General features: G+C 39.7%; 1 protein-coding gene across 1 annotated transcript in view; it reads right to left on the reverse strand.

Annotated features, from left to right (window-relative positions):
• Window positions 1-994: 994 nt before the first annotated feature.
• The window catches only part of cdk6 (cyclin-dependent kinase 6), a 35668-nt gene continuing 16936 nt past the window's right edge, over window positions 995-19726 (reverse strand). Inside the window, exons 5-8 of the mRNA XM_053228424.1 lie at window positions 12949-13058; window positions 7889-7939; window positions 7430-7565; window positions 995-7003 (exon numbers count right to left, since the gene is read on the reverse strand). Coding sequence (XP_053084399.1) covers window positions 6854-7003; window positions 7430-7565; window positions 7889-7939; window positions 12949-13058 — 447 coding nt within the window. The 3' untranslated portion in view covers window positions 995-6853. The remainder of the gene's footprint in view (window positions 7004-7429; window positions 7566-7888; window positions 7940-12948; window positions 13059-19726) is intronic.

The raw sequence follows: 19726 nt of genomic DNA on the forward strand, positions 1-19726 counted from the left end.
CTATGCCTCCTTCCTGGCAGCTCCATGTCCAACATTCTCCTACCAATATACTCACTCTCCCTCCTCTGAACATGTCCAAACCATCTTAATCTGGCCTCCCTAACTTTGTCCCCCAAACGTCCAACATGAGCTGTCCCTCTGATGTACTCGTTCCTAATCCTGTCCAACCTTGTCACTCCCAAAGAGAACCTCAACATCTTCAGCTCTGCTACCTCTACCTCTAGCTCTGACTCTTGTCTCTTCCTCAGTGCCACTGTCTCTAAACCATACAGCATGGCCGGTCTCACCACTGTCTTGTACACCTTCCCCTTGATTCTCGCTGATGTTTTTCTATAACTCCCGACACCTTTCTCCACCCATTCCAACCTGCCTGCACTCGCTTCTTTACCTCTTTCCCACACTCTCCATTACTCTGGACCCCAAGTACTTAAACTCCTGTACCTTCTTCACCTCTTCACCCTGTAATCTTACTGTTCCACTTCCCTTCCTTTCATTCTCACACATTACATAACAGTACATTACAGTTTATTATATTACATTACAATGCAGTATAGTATATTACAGTACATAGTGGCAATATTCTTTAGTCATGAGTTCCAACAATGTACAGTACTGTTCAATTTGTACAGTACAGTACAGTACAGTACATTTCAATCCACCAGGGGGTGCAGAGGACCACACTCACCTTCCAGCATCATCCAAACAACAATACATAGGTTAAAGTGAATCATTTTGTCATCTCACTCTCAGAATGAAAGAATAAATGAATGAATTGATTAGGGGTATAGTTTTGTAATTGTTACTACAACAATCACTCTTAGAATCAATAGATTACTAAGACTCATTTCACCTTATTAATTTATGACTTCATGCTGTTATGTTGTTCATGATCAATTATTTACTTGTTTCACACAATACACAACTATTTTGCTATTACGCTAACAGCCAGCTGTGGTGCAGATCTTCAAAATTTCATGAACAAGATTAGACAAAGTCATTTTCAAATATTTATTTAAAGGAAAAAACATAAAAAAAACAATGTCAGGCAGTTACACATGCAACACATGAGCACAAGCAGCTTTATTTATCAATGGCATCAAATTTAGGAGGGTCTTTTTCTTTCATCATGTATTTGAGCCAAGCTGTGAAAAATTAGCAGCAAACAAACAAACAATACAACAAATACAAAACCTTATCCATAAATAATTTATGCAAGTAACTAAGGGGGAAAGGGGAGGGGGGCAGGGGTGGAGAAAATAAAAAAGTGAGATAAAATAAAAATGGTGTGGTGCCATGACCAGTAATGATACTCTCACTTTAATTTGGTTCGTGGAAATCTTGATATATTGTCATTCAAAGCTTTAAACTGAAGCAGCAAAGGAATTCAGGTATTTCCGTGATTCTGATTCAATGGTAAAAGTAAACAAAAACTGAAATGATAATGTCTAAATCCACTGACAGTAGCAATTTTATGATTTATAATATTGGTTATATTAGGTACTGATTATAGAAATCTGCTGTAGTTGTTGTTGTTGTTGTGGTTGTTGATGATAGTCATATTAGGTCTCATGAAAAGCTGCCAAATACCTCAGTTTCTCAAAAACGAAAGTTGATTATGAATAATACAAGTAATGTCTTCCATACAGTAAAACAGGGAAAAATCAATTGGAAAAAGAATTAAAAGAAATCAGTAACATTTCAATGGTTCTATGCATGTGTTATGAACCACATGTGTTTTGAGTACCATTTCAGGAACTGGTAAGTGCCAACCACAGTTACTGAAACAAACAGTGTAGATCAGATATCCACACACCAGCACACCAACATCAGAACAAACATCCTAACACCTACTGACAAAAACGCATCACTGAACAAAACCTACTTCTGGTTACTGTGCCTGGTTAATACGCTGCTAAGCAGAAAAATAAGCAACAAAACAAACCAGTAAATATCAGAATGATCAATTAGGTAAAGATTACACAGAGCCACAAAGTATAATATAAATGCAAAAAACAGCCTATTTCTGTTATTAGGTTAAAGACATGGAAAATCTAAGAAACATAAAATACCTTACAAACAACTTGAAATAGTTCTTAATTTTCCAGTGAAATACAAAGTACAATGAAATCCATATGTGTGCTGGACACTAAAATGAAAAAGAAAAAAAATGACCAATAATAGTTCATTATAGTACTGGATACAGCTTTAAACAAGGTAGTTATTTTCAGAAAATGCGCAGTAATTTGGGAAGTTCAGTAGAAGTACAGATTTGATCTGCACAGTGAGTCTGTTCCTTGGTTATGTGTAGCATTTTTATAGCAAAATACATTTGTGTAGCAAATTATGTGGAATCAGCAGTATTACCATTTATTATAAAGTAATTCAAGTCTAAGATATATGTCATGAGGGCTCGAATTGATTTTGTTTTCTATGGGAAATGTCTGCTGAAAATTAAAAAAAAGGAAAAGAGATATTTAAATCTTGAATGCTCACTGTTGCTGTTCTATAAACACAAATTTTCCCCATATTGATAGTGATTCCATTTCAAGTTTAAGAAATTCTTATATCATAGCACCGTCAGCACACCACCAGCTAAACAGGCAAGATTCATTCTCACACAACAATCTTTTCAATGTATTTCTATTAAAATGCCAATAAATAAAAAAAAAATGAATAAAAAATAAAGTGGAGGCAAAATATAAGGAGGATAAGAAATAAAAACAAATGCAAAGTACCACTATCCAGCAAATACAATAAAATAAAATAAAAAAATCATTGATAACTGATTAAATAAAATTCAACTGATTATATTTCAATTTCCAATTAAAGCAAACACGTACAAACAACGAGAAATAGTTCAATTTATTGTTTATGTCACCCTCATGTACTGATATTGGTAGCGAATGAGAAATATAGTGGAAAGAAAGAATTATTAATGTTTCACAAATATAGTGAGATGGGTGATTTTCAAGGTGCTATTTGTGTCAACATGTTATGTCAACATTCAAATTTTTTTTGTTACTATCTTAAAGTTTTTACATTCCAAAGCTTTATCCTTGAACTCAGCTTTAATTCCAAGCCACTGTGACTTTATGCGAGACAGAAAAGGCTTAGTGCTGAATGAAAGCTGTAATCAAACGAGCACACTTAGCACTTTCTCATGTAAATATCTGTACTTTATGACATCTAATGCCCACTAAAAAAAAAAAAAACCAACAATCCTCATTTGCTCCTCATTTTTTGGGAGAGGGAAAGAACATGCTGTGTCTGTACAAACAGTCGTGTTGAGGAACTGCCCAAAAGAGAAGAAGAGTTTTTAACAACATATGAAAAAAACTGGAAGGAATGTTAGCGGTAAAGTGTCAGAAGCAATAGCAACCCAAAAAAAGACAAAACTGCCTCCATGTTTTATTATAAATTCATATGTGTGGCGGCTTGGGAAAACTTTTGTCACTATAACTCCACTGCAGTGCAGGAGCATCATGGTTACTTTCATAGTCAATATCCGAATAAAAACTGAATGGATTATATCCTTATATGCATTTCGCTACATCATGAAGCTATTCAACATGACATTCACTGTCTGAGGAAATCACACTGTTTTTTTTCCCCAGACCGCCACACACACTTGTAGTCCTCTATGGACTTGTGTTTCAATCATGAAGACTTCATCAGCTCTGTTGAATGGTTGGAAATTTCCCACTATCTCACATCTGGACATCATGAGACTGGGGCAACACTTGGATCTAGAAGTGTGAATTGATGTGAAACCGCTGGGGTAAATACATCACGTCAGCACTGTATACAGATGATAGGTGGTGTTGTAGATTAAAAGTGTTGCCTGTTCTTCAGGTATAGATAGACAACTGGGACTTGCCCTGAATTCCTCACTACGCTGGACTGCAGTTATTATGTTGCGCCACAGATGGGTGGTGAGATGTCTTCACGATTAAAACACAAGTCCAGTTTTCTAGACTATAAGATATTAATGATTGAAAACCTTCATAAATATAAAAGTCCAGACTGTAACAGTGTTAAATGTTAAAATGTCTGATGATACCAGTAATCCGATGAACATGTGTGTAAATATAGCCATAAATAGTCTGAAAGCAACATTGTACTATGCTATTTTGGAATTAATACAGTGAATAGTTTGCAGACTTAATTTACTATGCACTAATGTTAAAACAATGATTAAACTGAAACAGATATGAAACCTGTTGAATCTATGCATACAACCATAAATAGACCTGAGTGTGTGGTAGAGTGAGTTATATTTATCAGATATTATTCTTTACTATGAAAGGAAAAAAGTCCATCACAGATCAGCTGTAAAATCAGCGCTATCTGATAAGTACGAACCAATGAGTCTACTGAGATCCTGAGTGAATGAAGGAAGCACCAGTGCTTATCTGGATGAACCTGTGGATAAAGGCCTACGACACGGCATCTGGGTGTTGTTCTATTCTGTTTAGCCTCATCTTGGACCAGGCTCCTGGGCCACATCCTAAATTTCTAAAGCAGCATTCTTCCTTCTTCTTTACCTTCCTCCCTTCTAACTCATCTGAAGAGTCAGACAAAAAGCTGGATACGTCTCTGAGCTACTTGGCTATCATCAGTCCAGAACTGAGCGAATTGAATAATGGAAGGATCAAATGGAAGTTCAAACTGAATGTACAAGTCCTGAATTTCTGCAAAAACACAGTTATTACACAACCTTCCTCAACCTCTGCAAACCCTCTTAATCTCTCAAAAACAAACCTTTCACGCCTCATTCATTGTCTCTAAAGCTAGACAGTTTCTACTTGCTCAAGCATTACTGCACTACAATTATTTCTCAAACCACCTGCCAGTTACGCTTCTTCTTGCTCTTATAACAAATCGTTTTAACTGTAAAATGCTACCCAGTGAGGGTCAGCCCTCTAACTACATACGGAGTTACTACTCCATTCACACCACAACATGGTGTGTACATACTGTATAATATACAAGTCATACATACAAGTCCCTACACCTTCAAGTCAGCTACAATTAAGACTTAACCACAATAAGTCATCAACAATCAACACTGATATTAAAAATAAATGAACAGTGTAGAAAGAACAATTTGTGTAGATATAGACTATAAGGGCCAGGTTTCCAGACACTAAATTACACTGGTCAAGACTGGTTTATGCTTCTTTCCAGGGGTCAGAAAAGCAATTCAGAGAGGAGGGAGGGGTGCAACACAATTTGGAAAACTTAGTCTTCAAAACTGAATGTCCAACTGGGCCACCCAGTTCTGCTTCTGTTGGCTAGCAGTAGGAAGGCCATGGGAACTGGTGGCAGCCTCGACTCTGTGACAAGATTTTTGAAGACGGTCCAGTCTGAAGGTGGTCTGAGAGACAATGTTGGGCTGTATTAGTTAAATACATTTCCCAGTAGCAAGTTGGGCGCATGTCAGTGAGCTTGTCAAGAGTTCAACTCTTTTAGCCAAGCACTATGTATAACAGCCACAATGTTTCATTTTCTTTTATAAAATTTATTTTAAATCAGTTGAGTTATGGAAGTGATTCATTCATTTTCAGTAACCACTTCATCCTGGTTAGGGTTGTAATGGATCCACTGGGAATACTAGGCGCAAGGTGGAAATGCACCAAAAACGTTTACATTTACACCAATTTAGAGTAACCAATCCACTAACTGGCATGTTTTTTTATGAGGTCTGATGAAATCTCTGTACCCACAGGAAACCCACACAAATATGTGAAGCTCAGTATCAAGCCCTAGACCCTGGAGCTGTGAGGCTACCTGACCAACGCTACCTGATGCACCACTCTGCTGTCATTGCTCTGTAAATCACATTTGCATAAAATGGTCTTGCTGGTTGGTTGGGGAGAAAGCTGTTTCTACGGAATCAGTGTTTACGAATTTTTTGTAAAGCAGCTTGTATTGCAGATAACTCCATTTTTAAAAATACCTTGCTGAGATGGTGCGACTCAATATCTTCCACTCTAAGAACAATGTCTTCATCTATGTCATCACTACTTCCTGTTTACTACGCCGTTTTCAGTTTTCAGAAGTTCTTTTAAATATTTATGATGAAGCATAAACCAGACTTTAGTCTGTGTGCAGAAAACCAGTCTGAAGTGTTGGGTGTCTGCCAGGTTAATAAAGGTCATTAAGGCCTCGACAGTGGTGAGGGCTTAAACCATAGCCGTATGATTTCTCCTCCTCTGTAAGGCACTGAACTGAAATGTGTCTCCAATGCTGTCAAGGTCCACAAAGACCAGCCTTGGGGGATATACTGACAGATAATTTACCTAAATGCTGTGACCCATAACTCACTTTCAGAGCATGAGCAAAAGAGTATACATGTGCAATTCCATCTTACAGAGTGCGGTTCTGTTCAACAGACCCACATTAGCAGTGACAACAATATGGTTTTTCAGGATTCAAATACGAGATTGGGTCAGTCACAGGCAGTGAACTTGCTGATATAGAGCAGTGTGATTTAGGCAGCTGATTATTAGCTAAGTCCTGGCAGTTATATTTTTATGATGTTCGTCAAGACAGAGTGATCCCTGGCAACATGGTGTAGCAGCCTCTGTATCAGATATCTGGCAGTGGAGTTTCCTCTGAGCAGAGGGACTTCCTGCAAAGGAAGACAGGCAGGCAGGAAAGCAGCTTTTGATTTTTTTTTTTGTAAATTGTCCCAGGCAGTGACACTGATATTACCTGCTGCAGTGAAAATGCATCAACCGAGAATTGTGGTAATACTTCAACGAGGACTAAAAGCAGCATGTAATGCGGCAATGGAAGACAAGTTCAAAAAGGGGCTTGTGCCAGTAAGTCTATAAAAAAGGAAAGTCTTTCAAGCAGCTCTCTCCTCCAGGGAGGGCTTTTTGCTCGGGAAGGGTTGGGCATAGAGACTCTTGCTGGTGCTGTCCAGGCTCTGAAAGTATGGGTGAGACAGGGCATCATAAGCCGATATCCTTCGGCCTGGGTTGAACGACAGAAATTTCTGTGAAGGTTGAGAAAAAAAAATGAGCATCAAATTCTGTTAATATGCTTCAAAAGCAACATAAAATGAACACTTATTTATTTGATGTAAGGACTGTTGACTTTATTTAAGGAAAAAAGGAAAGTATAGGGTGGGTTGCATCAGCAAGGATTTTAGAGCTTAGAGCTAACCAAGAATTTGGTCATTTTTTGGTAAGTTTTATTTTAATTCAAATAACTTCTGATTAAAATCTTAACCTCTGACCTTGACCTGTAATTAATTCTAGATGTCGACCATGGATGAATTTGTAAGTAAAACAAAGGTTTGTGCAACTGGATTAAAAGATAAAATTCAATTTAATCCAAGTTGAAGCTTAATCTTGTTTGGTGCAACCCAGCCTTACAGCCTTAAAATCATATGATAATGAGCAATACTCCAGACACTTACAAGTAGAAGTGATTTTCCAAGCTCGTCCATGTCAGGCACCAGGTCTTCTATAGGCTGAGGGGGGCGAGGGGGAAAGGCACTCTGAGGCAAACCCACTTCCTGGGGCCAGTCTTCAGGAGGAGGGACTCCAACCACACTAGAATCATTGATACCACCATCATTATTACCAACATCATCTTCATCATGACCACTAACATGATTCTTTGTTATGTTGGTGCTCATGATGGTTATAACACATTTGCATTACTAATCCTACAGTCCTTGCATTACTAATAATATCGCAACACTTTTCTGAGGTGTTGTCAGTGTCATAAGTACTTTCATACGTTTTTCATGTAAAATGATTTATTTTTGTATTTGGTACAGCCATACTTTTTCTTTTTTTTTTTTTAACCATATCCCACGTCTATCATCTAATCATCTAAAGAGGATTTATTAATAAATTAAAACGATACTTACTCAAAAATCTTGCCCAATTGGTCAACATCAGAATTCCCACGGAAAAGCGGCCTAAAAGAGAGCAAAATAAAATTCAGAGGTTAGTAAATTGACGCTTAACACTAAAAGATGCTATGTTGTTAAATACACTTATTTCATGATTTCTAGCAATTCTCATAGATACAGAATATAGTTAATTCATTAGTGATTGTAGATTAGATTGTAGATTTTATTAAAGTGTCTTATTATAAATATGGTACTGACCTTCTAAACTTTGTAAGATTTTACACTCAAAGTAAAAAAAAATGTTATTATTATGACTGGTACCAGACAGTTTGAGTCATAGCATGTAGGCTTATAAACACAGGGTTACAAAGTTTACTCTGTTAACACTTCGTTTCTTTGGCAGTCACACATTTAAATGTTGTGAACATGGTCTGTTAACACTGTATTTTGTTTTTGTGCAGACATGAGTATATAGAAAGTGGAGAGAAGAAAAATGCCCTGGAAAAAGCCAGCCAGGTCATATAGCAGTACTGATGTAAGGAGCTGCGCTCCTGTGAAGGCTGTAGTTTCCTGGCTGAGAGAGCGAGAGAGAGAGCAAGAGAGAGAGAGAGAAGACTGAGGGCTTTTTCAGCACATGATGAGATGAAGCGGCACTCGTTTTGGAGTCTTCCTGCCTGGACCACTGCTGCTTGCGGTGGCTTTGGCCCGTCATGATGCCTGTAGGCGGGCATGCTTCCCCTGGCATGCGCACAAATTCCAGTCACCATTACTGAATCCAAACCACATTCACCACGGAGGGGGGTGGAAAGCTATTTATCCCTGTAGTCTGCTTCGGCTGTCTGTACGCCACTGTGTGCGGGGACAGCAATGAGCCGTGCGAAATAGTGGCTCGGATTATCTAAGAAACATGAGAAAGAGGCTGCAAGCAGCTATAACAAGTCCTGCTCTCACACATGACAACTATATTCTATCCCCGAATTAGTTGCACTGAATTGTATTGTAATAGAGGGCATCTGTGGCACGCTCTGTATTTTTCACCAGAGGGCGCCCTACTACAGAACATCTGAGATCAGCACGAGGCCTTTCAATCCACAGCCGTGCGGAACTCAACTAACTGTAACGAGACAAAGAGGCGGCTCAGACCACATGTTAGCTCTCTGCTTCATCTAACTGCTGCGTTCCATTACCTCGGAAAGTTCTTTCTGACTCAATCGGACATGCATTTTACCCGCTGGAGTAATTACGCTGTCAGAGTGTCACATGGCTTGTCATACAGTCATTATTTCAAGTACAACCTACATGTCTTCCTGTCAGATTTCAGATTCTAAACATTCTTTACAAGCCAGAAGTGAAACCAACCTAAATAAGTCAATCTTCTCTTTTGCGAATTGTGTGTTATCAGAAAAGACGCAACGTACATGTAATACATTTCTCAAAGAGTGAAAGCCAAGAGTTCAAAATGTGAAATGTTCATAGACTTCACAGTCTGGGCAAAACTGAGAAAAAACAGTTCTATTTTCTAGCAGCATGACAAAAAAAACACCGTAATCTAGCCTGCGTCATGCCAAAACAAGTATGCTTAAAATTCACTGAAGCTGCATTCTCCCCTGCCCCAGGCCTACTTGTTATTCTGAATGAAGAAGGGAGCATTTTTTTTTTTTTTTTTTGCACAAGGCTGATATTATGCATCCTGAGTGAGTGGGCACAGCCACAGAACCACACCAGTCCAGGACACACAGCTGAGTCACACTCCATGTGCCAGTCCCTCCGTCCACATTCTACACTGATAGCCAGTGGAATGCTCCAGTGTGTTTGTATGTGTGTGAGTGAGTTAAGAGGAAAGCATTTGTGTTTGAAGAAACATGTAGACACAATGCACACACTCATTTGTGAGAAAGTAAACAAGGATGTAGATGTGTTCTTTAGAAGTCTGTGCTCACGTTGGACCTTTGGATTGGTGGAATGTCAACAGCACTTTCAATATCATTCATAAACCTGGTGACTAATCATTCCGCCATCTCAGAGATGCAGATACGGACTTGCACAGAGTTTTCGAATTCCCAATGACTTAAAGATACTTTCTGAAATCAAGTAAAATAGGCCACCCAGGTGAACTGCAAAGCTTGATACAAAAACTTTATTGGAGGACTAAAATGACAGGACAACACAATAAACAGTAAGTCAGGTGTGTTACGTTTAAAAGGACTTCCTCCTTGGTTTATATAACAAAAAAAAAGATACCCTCCAGGCTGTATGCCTTGCTCCCCAAAACCCATTTTCAACAGTCAATAAAACAATAAACCAGACAGAGTGTTGCTAGCTCAGGTGTGCCATGTCTTTATCATTCTCCAGTGACTTTTAAAACCTCCATTACTCAGATCTGTGAATGCAGCGCACTTCTCAGACAACAGAATGGAAGCGTTGGAAATGCTTCTCCCAGGTGCCTTTTAATCTGCAACAGGTGGCCTTTTTAAAAAGTCTTCTTAATCACCTCCAGGAAAGAGAGAGAGAAAGAGTGAGAGAGAGAGAGAGAGAGAGAGAGAGAGAGAGAGAGAGAGAGAAAAGGAGGCGTACTGCTAGCACGGATCAAAGCGTCTCCCTTCTGCCCTCTGGCACTCTTGGAGGTAGGCCAGTAGCCTGGCGCGGTGGCTTTTTTTTTTTTGGGTATTGTGTCAGTGAGACAGCCTTACCTGTACAACACCTCACGTTACACAACCTGCTGAGGACCTGACTTGTGCACACAGTCACACACACCTTTCTCAGTCAAGTCCCACATTTTGCTCAGTCAAGCCCAGCACTAATCTCCTATCTAAGGCTGTTACAATTCATTCATTTTCTCAGACTGGACAATTTTGAATGTTACAAATAAAATGCATTGGAGTTTACAAAAAAAATGTTGCTGATGTTTAAACTACTTTTTACATACAAATTAGTGCCGTTGTCAAATTAACCATGAATGTAGAGACTGACAGGAGTAACACAGAAATATGTATTAAAAAGAAATACTTTTGACACGTTATAATATAATAAGAAGCTTGAACCAGTGAATCAAATCAATATTTAGTGCACTGAATTGAAATATTGAAATTGAAATTGAAATATTTCTAATTTCTTTGTCTACTTTGGAGTTGAATGAAAAACCAATGAGTTGTGAATCGAATCCATTCGTGATTCCTGAATTGAATGGAATCACTACGCCTACCTGAACTTAACCTTCAGTCACGAGATCATTCAAAAGGTCTGCAGAATATAGTATGCAACATGGTAATAATAATAATAATAATAATAATAATAATAATAATAATAATAATAATCTTGCTATTTCAACTTCCTGAACTGAGGTCTGCATAACTGCATATTACAGTTAGGTCTGTTAGGATGTGAAACACAGGATGTGTGTGAGTGGATCTGCAATCTGGCCTCCCCATCATACACATCTCCCTCCTCACAAGTGTCGAGAGGAAGACATCAGCCCCCACATCCTCCCCAGCACAATGAGGGACACTCAGCCAGCCATCGACATGTAGGAAACACACGTGCGCTAACACAAATTTGGCATACATTAGATTGCACCCACACTCCCACACCCACCCACGCTGCATTATTATCGCCCGAAACCCACCTGGGGTCTTTCTGCCGTTACACAGTGGGGACATGTGTCTTATTGATGGCAGTTAGGGGAAGGAAATTCAGATTGCAGATTGAGCTCGCTTTTTAAATGCACCCTTCCCTTCTCAGGAATAACTGCTTATCTTAAACAGTGTGGTGCTTTTCATTCATTCTTTCCCTATCTGTATAATTTAGATTGGTCTAGACTGGTCACAAATTCTAGAAAAAAATAACAACATAAAGTCTCTTAGTAAGGTTTTAGGTCAACACAAGTCACCAGAAGGGCATCAGTGTGCCTTCGCACAGATTCTACAAGTCTTTGGAACTGTGCTTCAGTGACAAACGCCATTTTTCCAAAAGATATTACCTCAATTGTTGTTTTAATGGTGCTCAGTCCAAAATCTCCCATCAGTGTTTAATTAGGTTGAGATCTGACTCTTAATTTGTATGATTTACATCATTTTCATCCTCATCAAATTATTCAGTGAGCCCTCATGCCCTGTGGATAGGGGCGGAGTCATCCAGGAAGAAAGTACTCCCATCAGGATGGAAATGTTTCATCATAGGATAAAGATGATCAGTGATGCAGTGACGCTTTCCTCTAAGGGGAACACAACAAGTGGACCCAAAAATGCCTACAGTATAACAGAGTCGCAATTTTCCTCTAATTTGTCACCCATCTGTACATGAGTATAATAATGGTGCAACTTATACAGGTTAGAAAATTTAAAGTAAACACAGTACGAGGATTGAAATGCCTCGTTGGACATTGAGCAGCAGGTCAACAGAGACGGTTGCTACAGCCGACATAGAGAAACATGGCACTTGAAGTTTTAGCATGCCTTCTGCAACCACAGCACATGGTATTTCCCCAACAGTTTAACAACCCCAACTGACCGCAAAAATGTGGTCACGATGAAGGACAGGGCATTTAAAAACTTTTCTACATTCAATGCAAAACTCAGAGGAATAGTTACTCATAAAATGCCTGAAACAGCTCATGTGGTGTTGCCCTGCTAACACAGTCTGATGCAAATCATTTAAATCAATTCAAAATAAGCTTGACAAGCTGAAACATCACTGACTTCTATAGAGATTAACACTGTTTACACTTGAGGGTAAACTATAAACTATAAGACACCGTAGTCTCTACTCCTGAGAATTGGCTTTGAAGCTCTTGCCAAAGGTCAGAAACTGAACAAGTGCTGCTTCTGTTTCATTTTTGAGGGAATCCTAAGTATTAAACAACCGTCAATGCTGGGGGCCCGACTGAGCAATCAGGCCACCCAGGTTCGACTTGTTCTTTTCAGTCTAAATGAACCATACTTGCTCTGAAAGTCATATCTGCATCACTTGATGTCATTCTCATCTGTGAGACTGCAGGACGTGTGAATTTAGGGGTGAAAAGGGTATGTGTGGGTGGGAAATGCTATGATCTGGGGTTTAACTGGATGTGCTTTACTCACCTTCTTCTGAACATCTCAGCAAAGATGCAGCCCACACTCCACAGATCCACCGGGGTCGCATAACTCGACTGCAGGAGCACTTCTGGAGCTCGATACCAGAGAGTGACCACCTACAACACAAATGCACATTCATACGCATATTCATAGAACACTGGCATATGCAGATAGTTCATAGATGGACACAAGGACATTCATCACCATCACAGATTGTGTGCATATGTCTTTATTAACATGCAGCAAAAATGCTTAGAACTACACACTGCACTTTTGTTTCTGTGCCCCTGTGCCTGAGTTATGTAAGGTATGAAGTCATATCTGGCAGTGCAAGCCTCCAAATGCTCATTTTGGTATGCCAAGATCGCACAAATTTCACAGCGAGTCACTACCCTGCTGAGAAAAAAAGCTAAAACCAGAATGCTCACTCCAGTTATGCTAGCTTTCCAAACTTAGTGACCAGATAAACCAGTACGAGACAGCACTAACTAATATAAATCAGCATCCTGTTTTCCCCATTTTGTTTTTCCAACAGGGTGTGGACATTTCTCCAGGCCTCGATGGAGCCTAAAGCTTTTAATGGCTTATCAATCTATTCAAATCTGACTGCTGCTTTTTCTCACTTAAACCCATGTTTAGTCCTTAAACTCGGTGACTCTTGGCCTTACAGCTGCAGCAGACGGCACATACAGCTGAGCAGCTACAGTAGGGAGAGCTTCCAGACAAAACTCAGTGACCCTGCTCCAGTAAAGTGGACGGCTTCCAGGTGCTTTCCCTCTCCAACATGCCGTCCTCCCATGGGCTCGCAGCCCAGAAACCCTCAGGCTTATCGGCCAAATCAGCCGCCCCTGTGTTTGTAAGCAAAGCCTGGGGTGTATATCAGGGGGCGCGTATCATAAAATGTGCCAAAGGACTCAGTGCTAAGAGAATGTTGTGCTTAATGAGTGCTGGTGTGGGAAGGAAGCTGTGAACAGCACACGGGCCGTATGTCGCTGATTAGAGCTTAATTAGTGTTATACACAGCAATTCAGAGTGAGAGGAACTGTTCAATTGAAGCACAGTATATTAAATAACAAGTACAGAATAAAACATGATGGGGAGGAAAGTTACAGGAAAATAATCAGTTGCAGGGTGGTGTTATGAGTCACAGATTATTTTCCTTTTACTACAGTGTGTTTTATTGCTCTTATACTACAGCAATTTGTTAAGGATTACAATTTTTTTATTTGGACACATCATTTTTTATCCATTTACAGTCACATTTAAGGTTGTAGAGCATGGAATAGCACCTATTAATACTCATTCCCTGACTTTCTCTCGATGCTTTTTACAAGAAAAAAGCCACAAAACAGAACATTCTACATCCCTAGACTTTCCCGTGATGCTAAACCTAAAGGAACAGCTTTACCTCTGGCATTGAAGACTCCTTGCATAAATGTTTCCTTTCAGAAAGCTTCTCCATATCAATGACTATACTTTGGCAAATAACAACAGGTTTTTAAAATCTGTTTATTTTCAGGCTTAGATTATGTGGGTCGTTTGCCATAAACATCCCTGTGAATTAGTCATTACTAGCTGTTACAAACGATAACATATTAGAAGTAGCACATTAATATAGACCAGTGATCTGTCAGAGTTGTGCTGTTCGAAGATTTACAGTTTCTGGCCAATCAGATTCAAGAATTCAACAGCACTGTTGTATAAGTATAAATGAACTGATACATTCACATAGGAAAAAGTACAAACTGTATATGCTGTCAGTGTATTCCAAAACATTTACAAATTATATTTTCAGTACATTACGTTTCTCAATGTGGATTTGGTACAGCTCTTGATTTGGATGACAGGAGAATACAGCTATGAATGGCCACCATAACCTTACTCAAAGCCTGCGGTTGCTTCACTCATTTGTGGCCAAAATCTTTTACAGCCTCTGACTTTGCAAACGTCAAGGTCTTCGTGCAAGACTTGTGTGAATGGAATCAAATTAAGCCCACATTTTTCATGTGTAAAAGGAGTTATTTTTAAGTGCTGACACTTTCTCAAGTTAGTCTTCCTGATTAAGAGGAACTGGAGAGGAAGCCAGTGATGAAACATGTTGGTCTCTTTGTTGTCATGTGACTGAAACACAGGCACATGATTCATTCCAAAATAGCTCCTCTCCATTATCATTCAAAATCGGACTCCATTCAGATGGTTTCTTCTTACTAATATTGGAGCGGAGGTATGATCTAAGTTGCTAGATCAACATTAACCCAACAAGGACACTGATAAAATGATTACGATAGCATGACAGGCTACATGGGTATGTCACAGTAAACAGTTTAATAATAAGTTTTATAAACTGCACCTGAAAATACTCACTACACAATTTTGCATTTAAAACATGCTAGTTAGTTCTATATTTTAGCTTTAGTATATACTCTACACGAAAGCTAGCTATATAAGCAGCAGTAATGGAGGGGTGCTGTTTAACTTCTAGGAAGAACCACAGCTGAAGTATATCCGCTTTTCTCAGCGCTGTGAGTTTGTGGTGTAGCCTTCTATTAACACACACATACATGCATTCTTGTTATATGGTACACATGCTATAGCTCTGCAAACCTCTCAGGCAAAGATTCAGCTACTGACGTGCAATTGTTGTATTCATTTTAAACAGAAAACTGCACTCATCAGAAGAAAGTTAACTTAGCGCTATAGATACGTTATGAGTAAATAGGGTTTATGATCAATCTTGAAACACACTGAAACTGGTGCCTAAAAGACCTGGCAACACATTGTGGCTGTAAACATTGTACAGTAGTTTAGATTTTGACACATGAAAGTAAAAGTGGTATAACTGTATTGTGTGACATTTACACACCGCAGGATTCCTGTGTTAAATGGCACATGCCACCATTTGCATGACTACTGGCTCCTCATAAAACACAACTCAGTGATGATGATGAAATAAAATGAAATGCAGTGGGTGTGAGGTGAAGGTAAATAAATGGCCTTGTCTGCATGCCTCGTTGGCTCATTTGTTTTCCTTACAATACAAAGTCACTAAGTGCAAAACTATTGAGCCGGCAGTTAAAACTAAATTCCAATCTCTTTCTCAAAAACCATATTTCATGCATGCTTCACATTGTTTCAAAACTATTTTGGTGTGAAGCGCAAACTGTTAAAGATCAACTCCCGAGCAGCCTTTTCCCTGTTGTCACGCTACTATATTGAAACACCATCACCAATCACTGGGTGATCTGGTGTAAGCACTAATAACTGGGGAGGGGTTCTGGGAGGGGGGTATAGGGGGTATCAGGGGTCACCCACAGAAAGACACTGCTTCTTATTTATTTGCTGGTAGGCACCTTATAAAGCTATTTTGGTCTTTTTCACAATCTAAATACTTGACGCAAAATGTCTGGGTTTATTCATTCCAAGGAGATGAAGACGACTTTATAAAGCCTGTTTTGTGGCAGAAAGTCATGGACTGTTCTGTAACCGCCTGTGTTGTCTCTCTCATGTCTTTATTTTCACTCTGCATGCGTTTAACTGTAAGCCAATGGATTTTTGAAAAGAAATTAAAAGTTAAAAGCTCATTGAAGTGTTAACTGCTAACCGGCGCCACTCTGATACATGTTAATTTAAGCGACTCTGTGCATACTAAGCTGATTTTGTTAGGCTAATAAACTTTATTTGACTGTATCCAGTAGTAATGCGTGTTTATAATAATCAGTCCAATAAAAACAATTTAGGTGATATATTTACTTACTCATAGTGAGAAAGCAACTAAATAAAAACTCTGGGCTCCAATGAATGAATTACATACTGTATACTTGGCCTTTTTTCTTAGCCCAGGCTTTGGAATTGGGATTGGAACTACAACAATGTGTTTTATTATATTGCTGCACATATAGTGTTGCTTTAATTCGTTGTCACTGTCACCATTAATATTTTTAGAGCTCTGTTTGTAGTTCAACATAGTATTTGTTACATAGCTAATTGCTAACCATTTGTTACCCTAACTGCTAATCATTTGGTTTTGAAAGAAATCAGCTGTTTGCAAATAAAATAGCATCTGCCCGTTCAACAGAAAATTGTTCACCCCATCGTCCAATGATTGCGAGTTCGAATCCCGATAATGCCACAGCACTCCAGGATTTGGTCTCGCAGTCTCTCTGGGTGCACTCTGAGTAGAAGAAGAGGGCAGATAACGCTTTCTTCCAAGTATGCTACACTGCCCTGTGAGTGGCAGTTCAACAAAATGCCTGAATTGTCTCGGAGGGAGCACGTGTTAGCCTTCACCCTCCCTAACTGATGTGTGATAGGGCAGAGCTGGCTGGTGGGTGGGAACTGGCAGATGACCAAACTGAGGGGAAAAAAATTGTTTATTTGTAAAACCAAAGTTGTTGTTGTATTATATGCCTTATTGTATGGAAGTCTATGGGAGGTAAGTTTTGCACCATATCTTATGAACACAAAAAAATCAAATAAGAAAAATAATTTCAAACACTGAAATGTATGTAAAATGTCTACAAGAAAAATAATAGCATTTTCCTTTAAACCAGAGAGTCTCAGTCTGACATTAAATGTCTATACGTTGACATGGTTAAACTTACTGCTGTAACTGCAGTGCTTATTTTGCATGAGGTAATGGTTTCTCTCTGTCAGGCTGGTCCTGTGTGCCGTTGGCTGCTAACTGAAGGGTCAGATAAAGTGATCCTGGCTGCCTTCAGATTAAAGGACAGCATTCTGTGCATTCCTATCTGGTGAGACGGCATGGGCTCAGTCAGCACAAGGGGAAACAGTGGCTTTGCAGCTCTTCTCAGCAATGCTGCTCAAGCACATCCACACCACACAAGGCTCACTTGGTCAAGATGCACTTCCACTATATTGGACTGTACCACCTTGCACTTCAGTCATATGGTCTCAGCTAATACACCCGAGCCCTACAGACCCAACCTCCTCTTTTTCATCTGCTTCATGGAATTAAAACAATAGAGACACAATGCGATTAAGAATAAGGCTGGCTTTTGGGCTTGGCCATCAGCCCGTGTTTACATTCACTCTCTCAAAGGAAGTGAAGGATGAAAGGCCCCTTCAACACAAGACCTTCGTCCGCATTCTTTCAGGCTGCCCTTGGACACTTTTAAAGGGACAAGTCTACTAACTTGGCAGAAGACAAAGGCCTGTCCTTAAAAATGAGCGTCCGCCAATGACCCCTTATTCAGTTAATAACAGATCTTGAATCCGATATGATTAGGCCATGCTTGGAAGCTTAATGCTCAGTCTATTAAACTTCTTCACAGTGTTATTTATGGAAATGCTACCTTAAGCAGCTTCGAGTAATGAGGGAAAATAATACAGAATGAAGAATTTCATAATGTAAAAGTGTAAGATTTTAGATTCATCTTCAGGAACTGCTTTATCCTGGTCAGGGTTGCGGTGCATCCAGAGCCTATCCCAGGAACACTGGGCACAAAGTGGGAATACACCCTGGACGGAACGTCAGTCCATCGCTGGGTACCATGCACACACATTCACACCTAGTGGGCAATTTAGTGTCGCCAATTCACCTACCAGCATGTTTTTTGGGAGGTGGAAGGAAACCAGAGAACCCATAGGAAGCCCACACGGACACAGGGAGAACTTACAAAGCCACTGTGATGCCCATGTTTGCATTGAAATTGACATTACTTATTTCAATACATGCACAATGCAAATAAAGAAACATGTGAGGATGAAATGACTTTCATATCCCCTCTCGTCATGTTTTGTTTTGTGACGCTTCATTCCAGTCATTAAGTGCTTTTTCGCTGCTCCTTTAAAATCAAGTCTGTCAGGCCTGCTCAAGACGGCTGAAAGATATATGAAGTCACAAGTGAGCAAAGCGTGCATGCAGAACTGTATACAGTTAAAAAAAAAATGCCCCCAACTGCTGCCAAAGTATGCAGAGCTTACAGGAATGCTGTATGGGGCCCTCTCTGAGCAAACAAAGAGAGTACAGTCAGCCTCTCTTTCCCCTGTGCTACCACATCCGCACATCATTAGTCGGAAAATTCCTGATATATGCTGTAATTTTTTTTGCTGGTACAGGCAATGCTTTAATATCCAGATGCTGTTACACCCCCTCGATCAGTCTTTCTGCTGCTCTGGTCCGCTGCCAAGATGTCATCAGCAATCAATCCAAACAGAGGTAAGAGTAAGAGCTCACCGTTCCCTGTGGATGGCCATTGGTGAGGGTCGCACAGGAAATACCAAATAAGAAGCTCCTCGTGCATCATGCTGTGCCTCTGTTTGTGTCTGTTGCAGTTCAAGAGCCCGCCCCCTTTTTTTCCTTTTTCGTTTCTTCCTTCCTTCGTCTTCCTTTTTGGAATACCGGAAGAGATATCTAAACATTCCCAGAGTCTGCTGCACGTGCTCTCCTGCGTGCCTTGTTTTCTTTTTTTTTTTTTTCTCAGCCATGCCGCTGCTTGTGTGTCTGTCCAGAGTAGAAGCACATTGTCTGGCAGAAACTGGGTTTGCTGTGCTTCCCTTCGGCACAAGAACCTTTTGGAAATCTAACTTCAGCTCAGAAAAATCTCTAGTTTCATCAACGTTTTGATCAAAAGTAAACCTGGCTTCATGTGGATGCATTTAGTACAACAAGAATCTTCATGGGAGAAAAGTGTGGAGCCATAACCCCTCTCAACAGCCTTCCAGTTTCTCAGAAGTGTAGGCATATGACAATGTTATTTAAAGTAATTACTTGTTCCATTACATCTGAGGTGCTAGGTTGAAAACTGTTTGAGAGAAGGTTATT

This window comes from Pangasianodon hypophthalmus, chromosome 23 (genome assembly GCF_027358585.1).
Source record: "Pangasianodon hypophthalmus isolate fPanHyp1 chromosome 23, fPanHyp1.pri, whole genome shotgun sequence".
In the NCBI taxonomy this organism is placed as follows: domain Eukaryota; kingdom Metazoa; phylum Chordata; class Actinopteri; order Siluriformes; family Pangasiidae; genus Pangasianodon; species Pangasianodon hypophthalmus.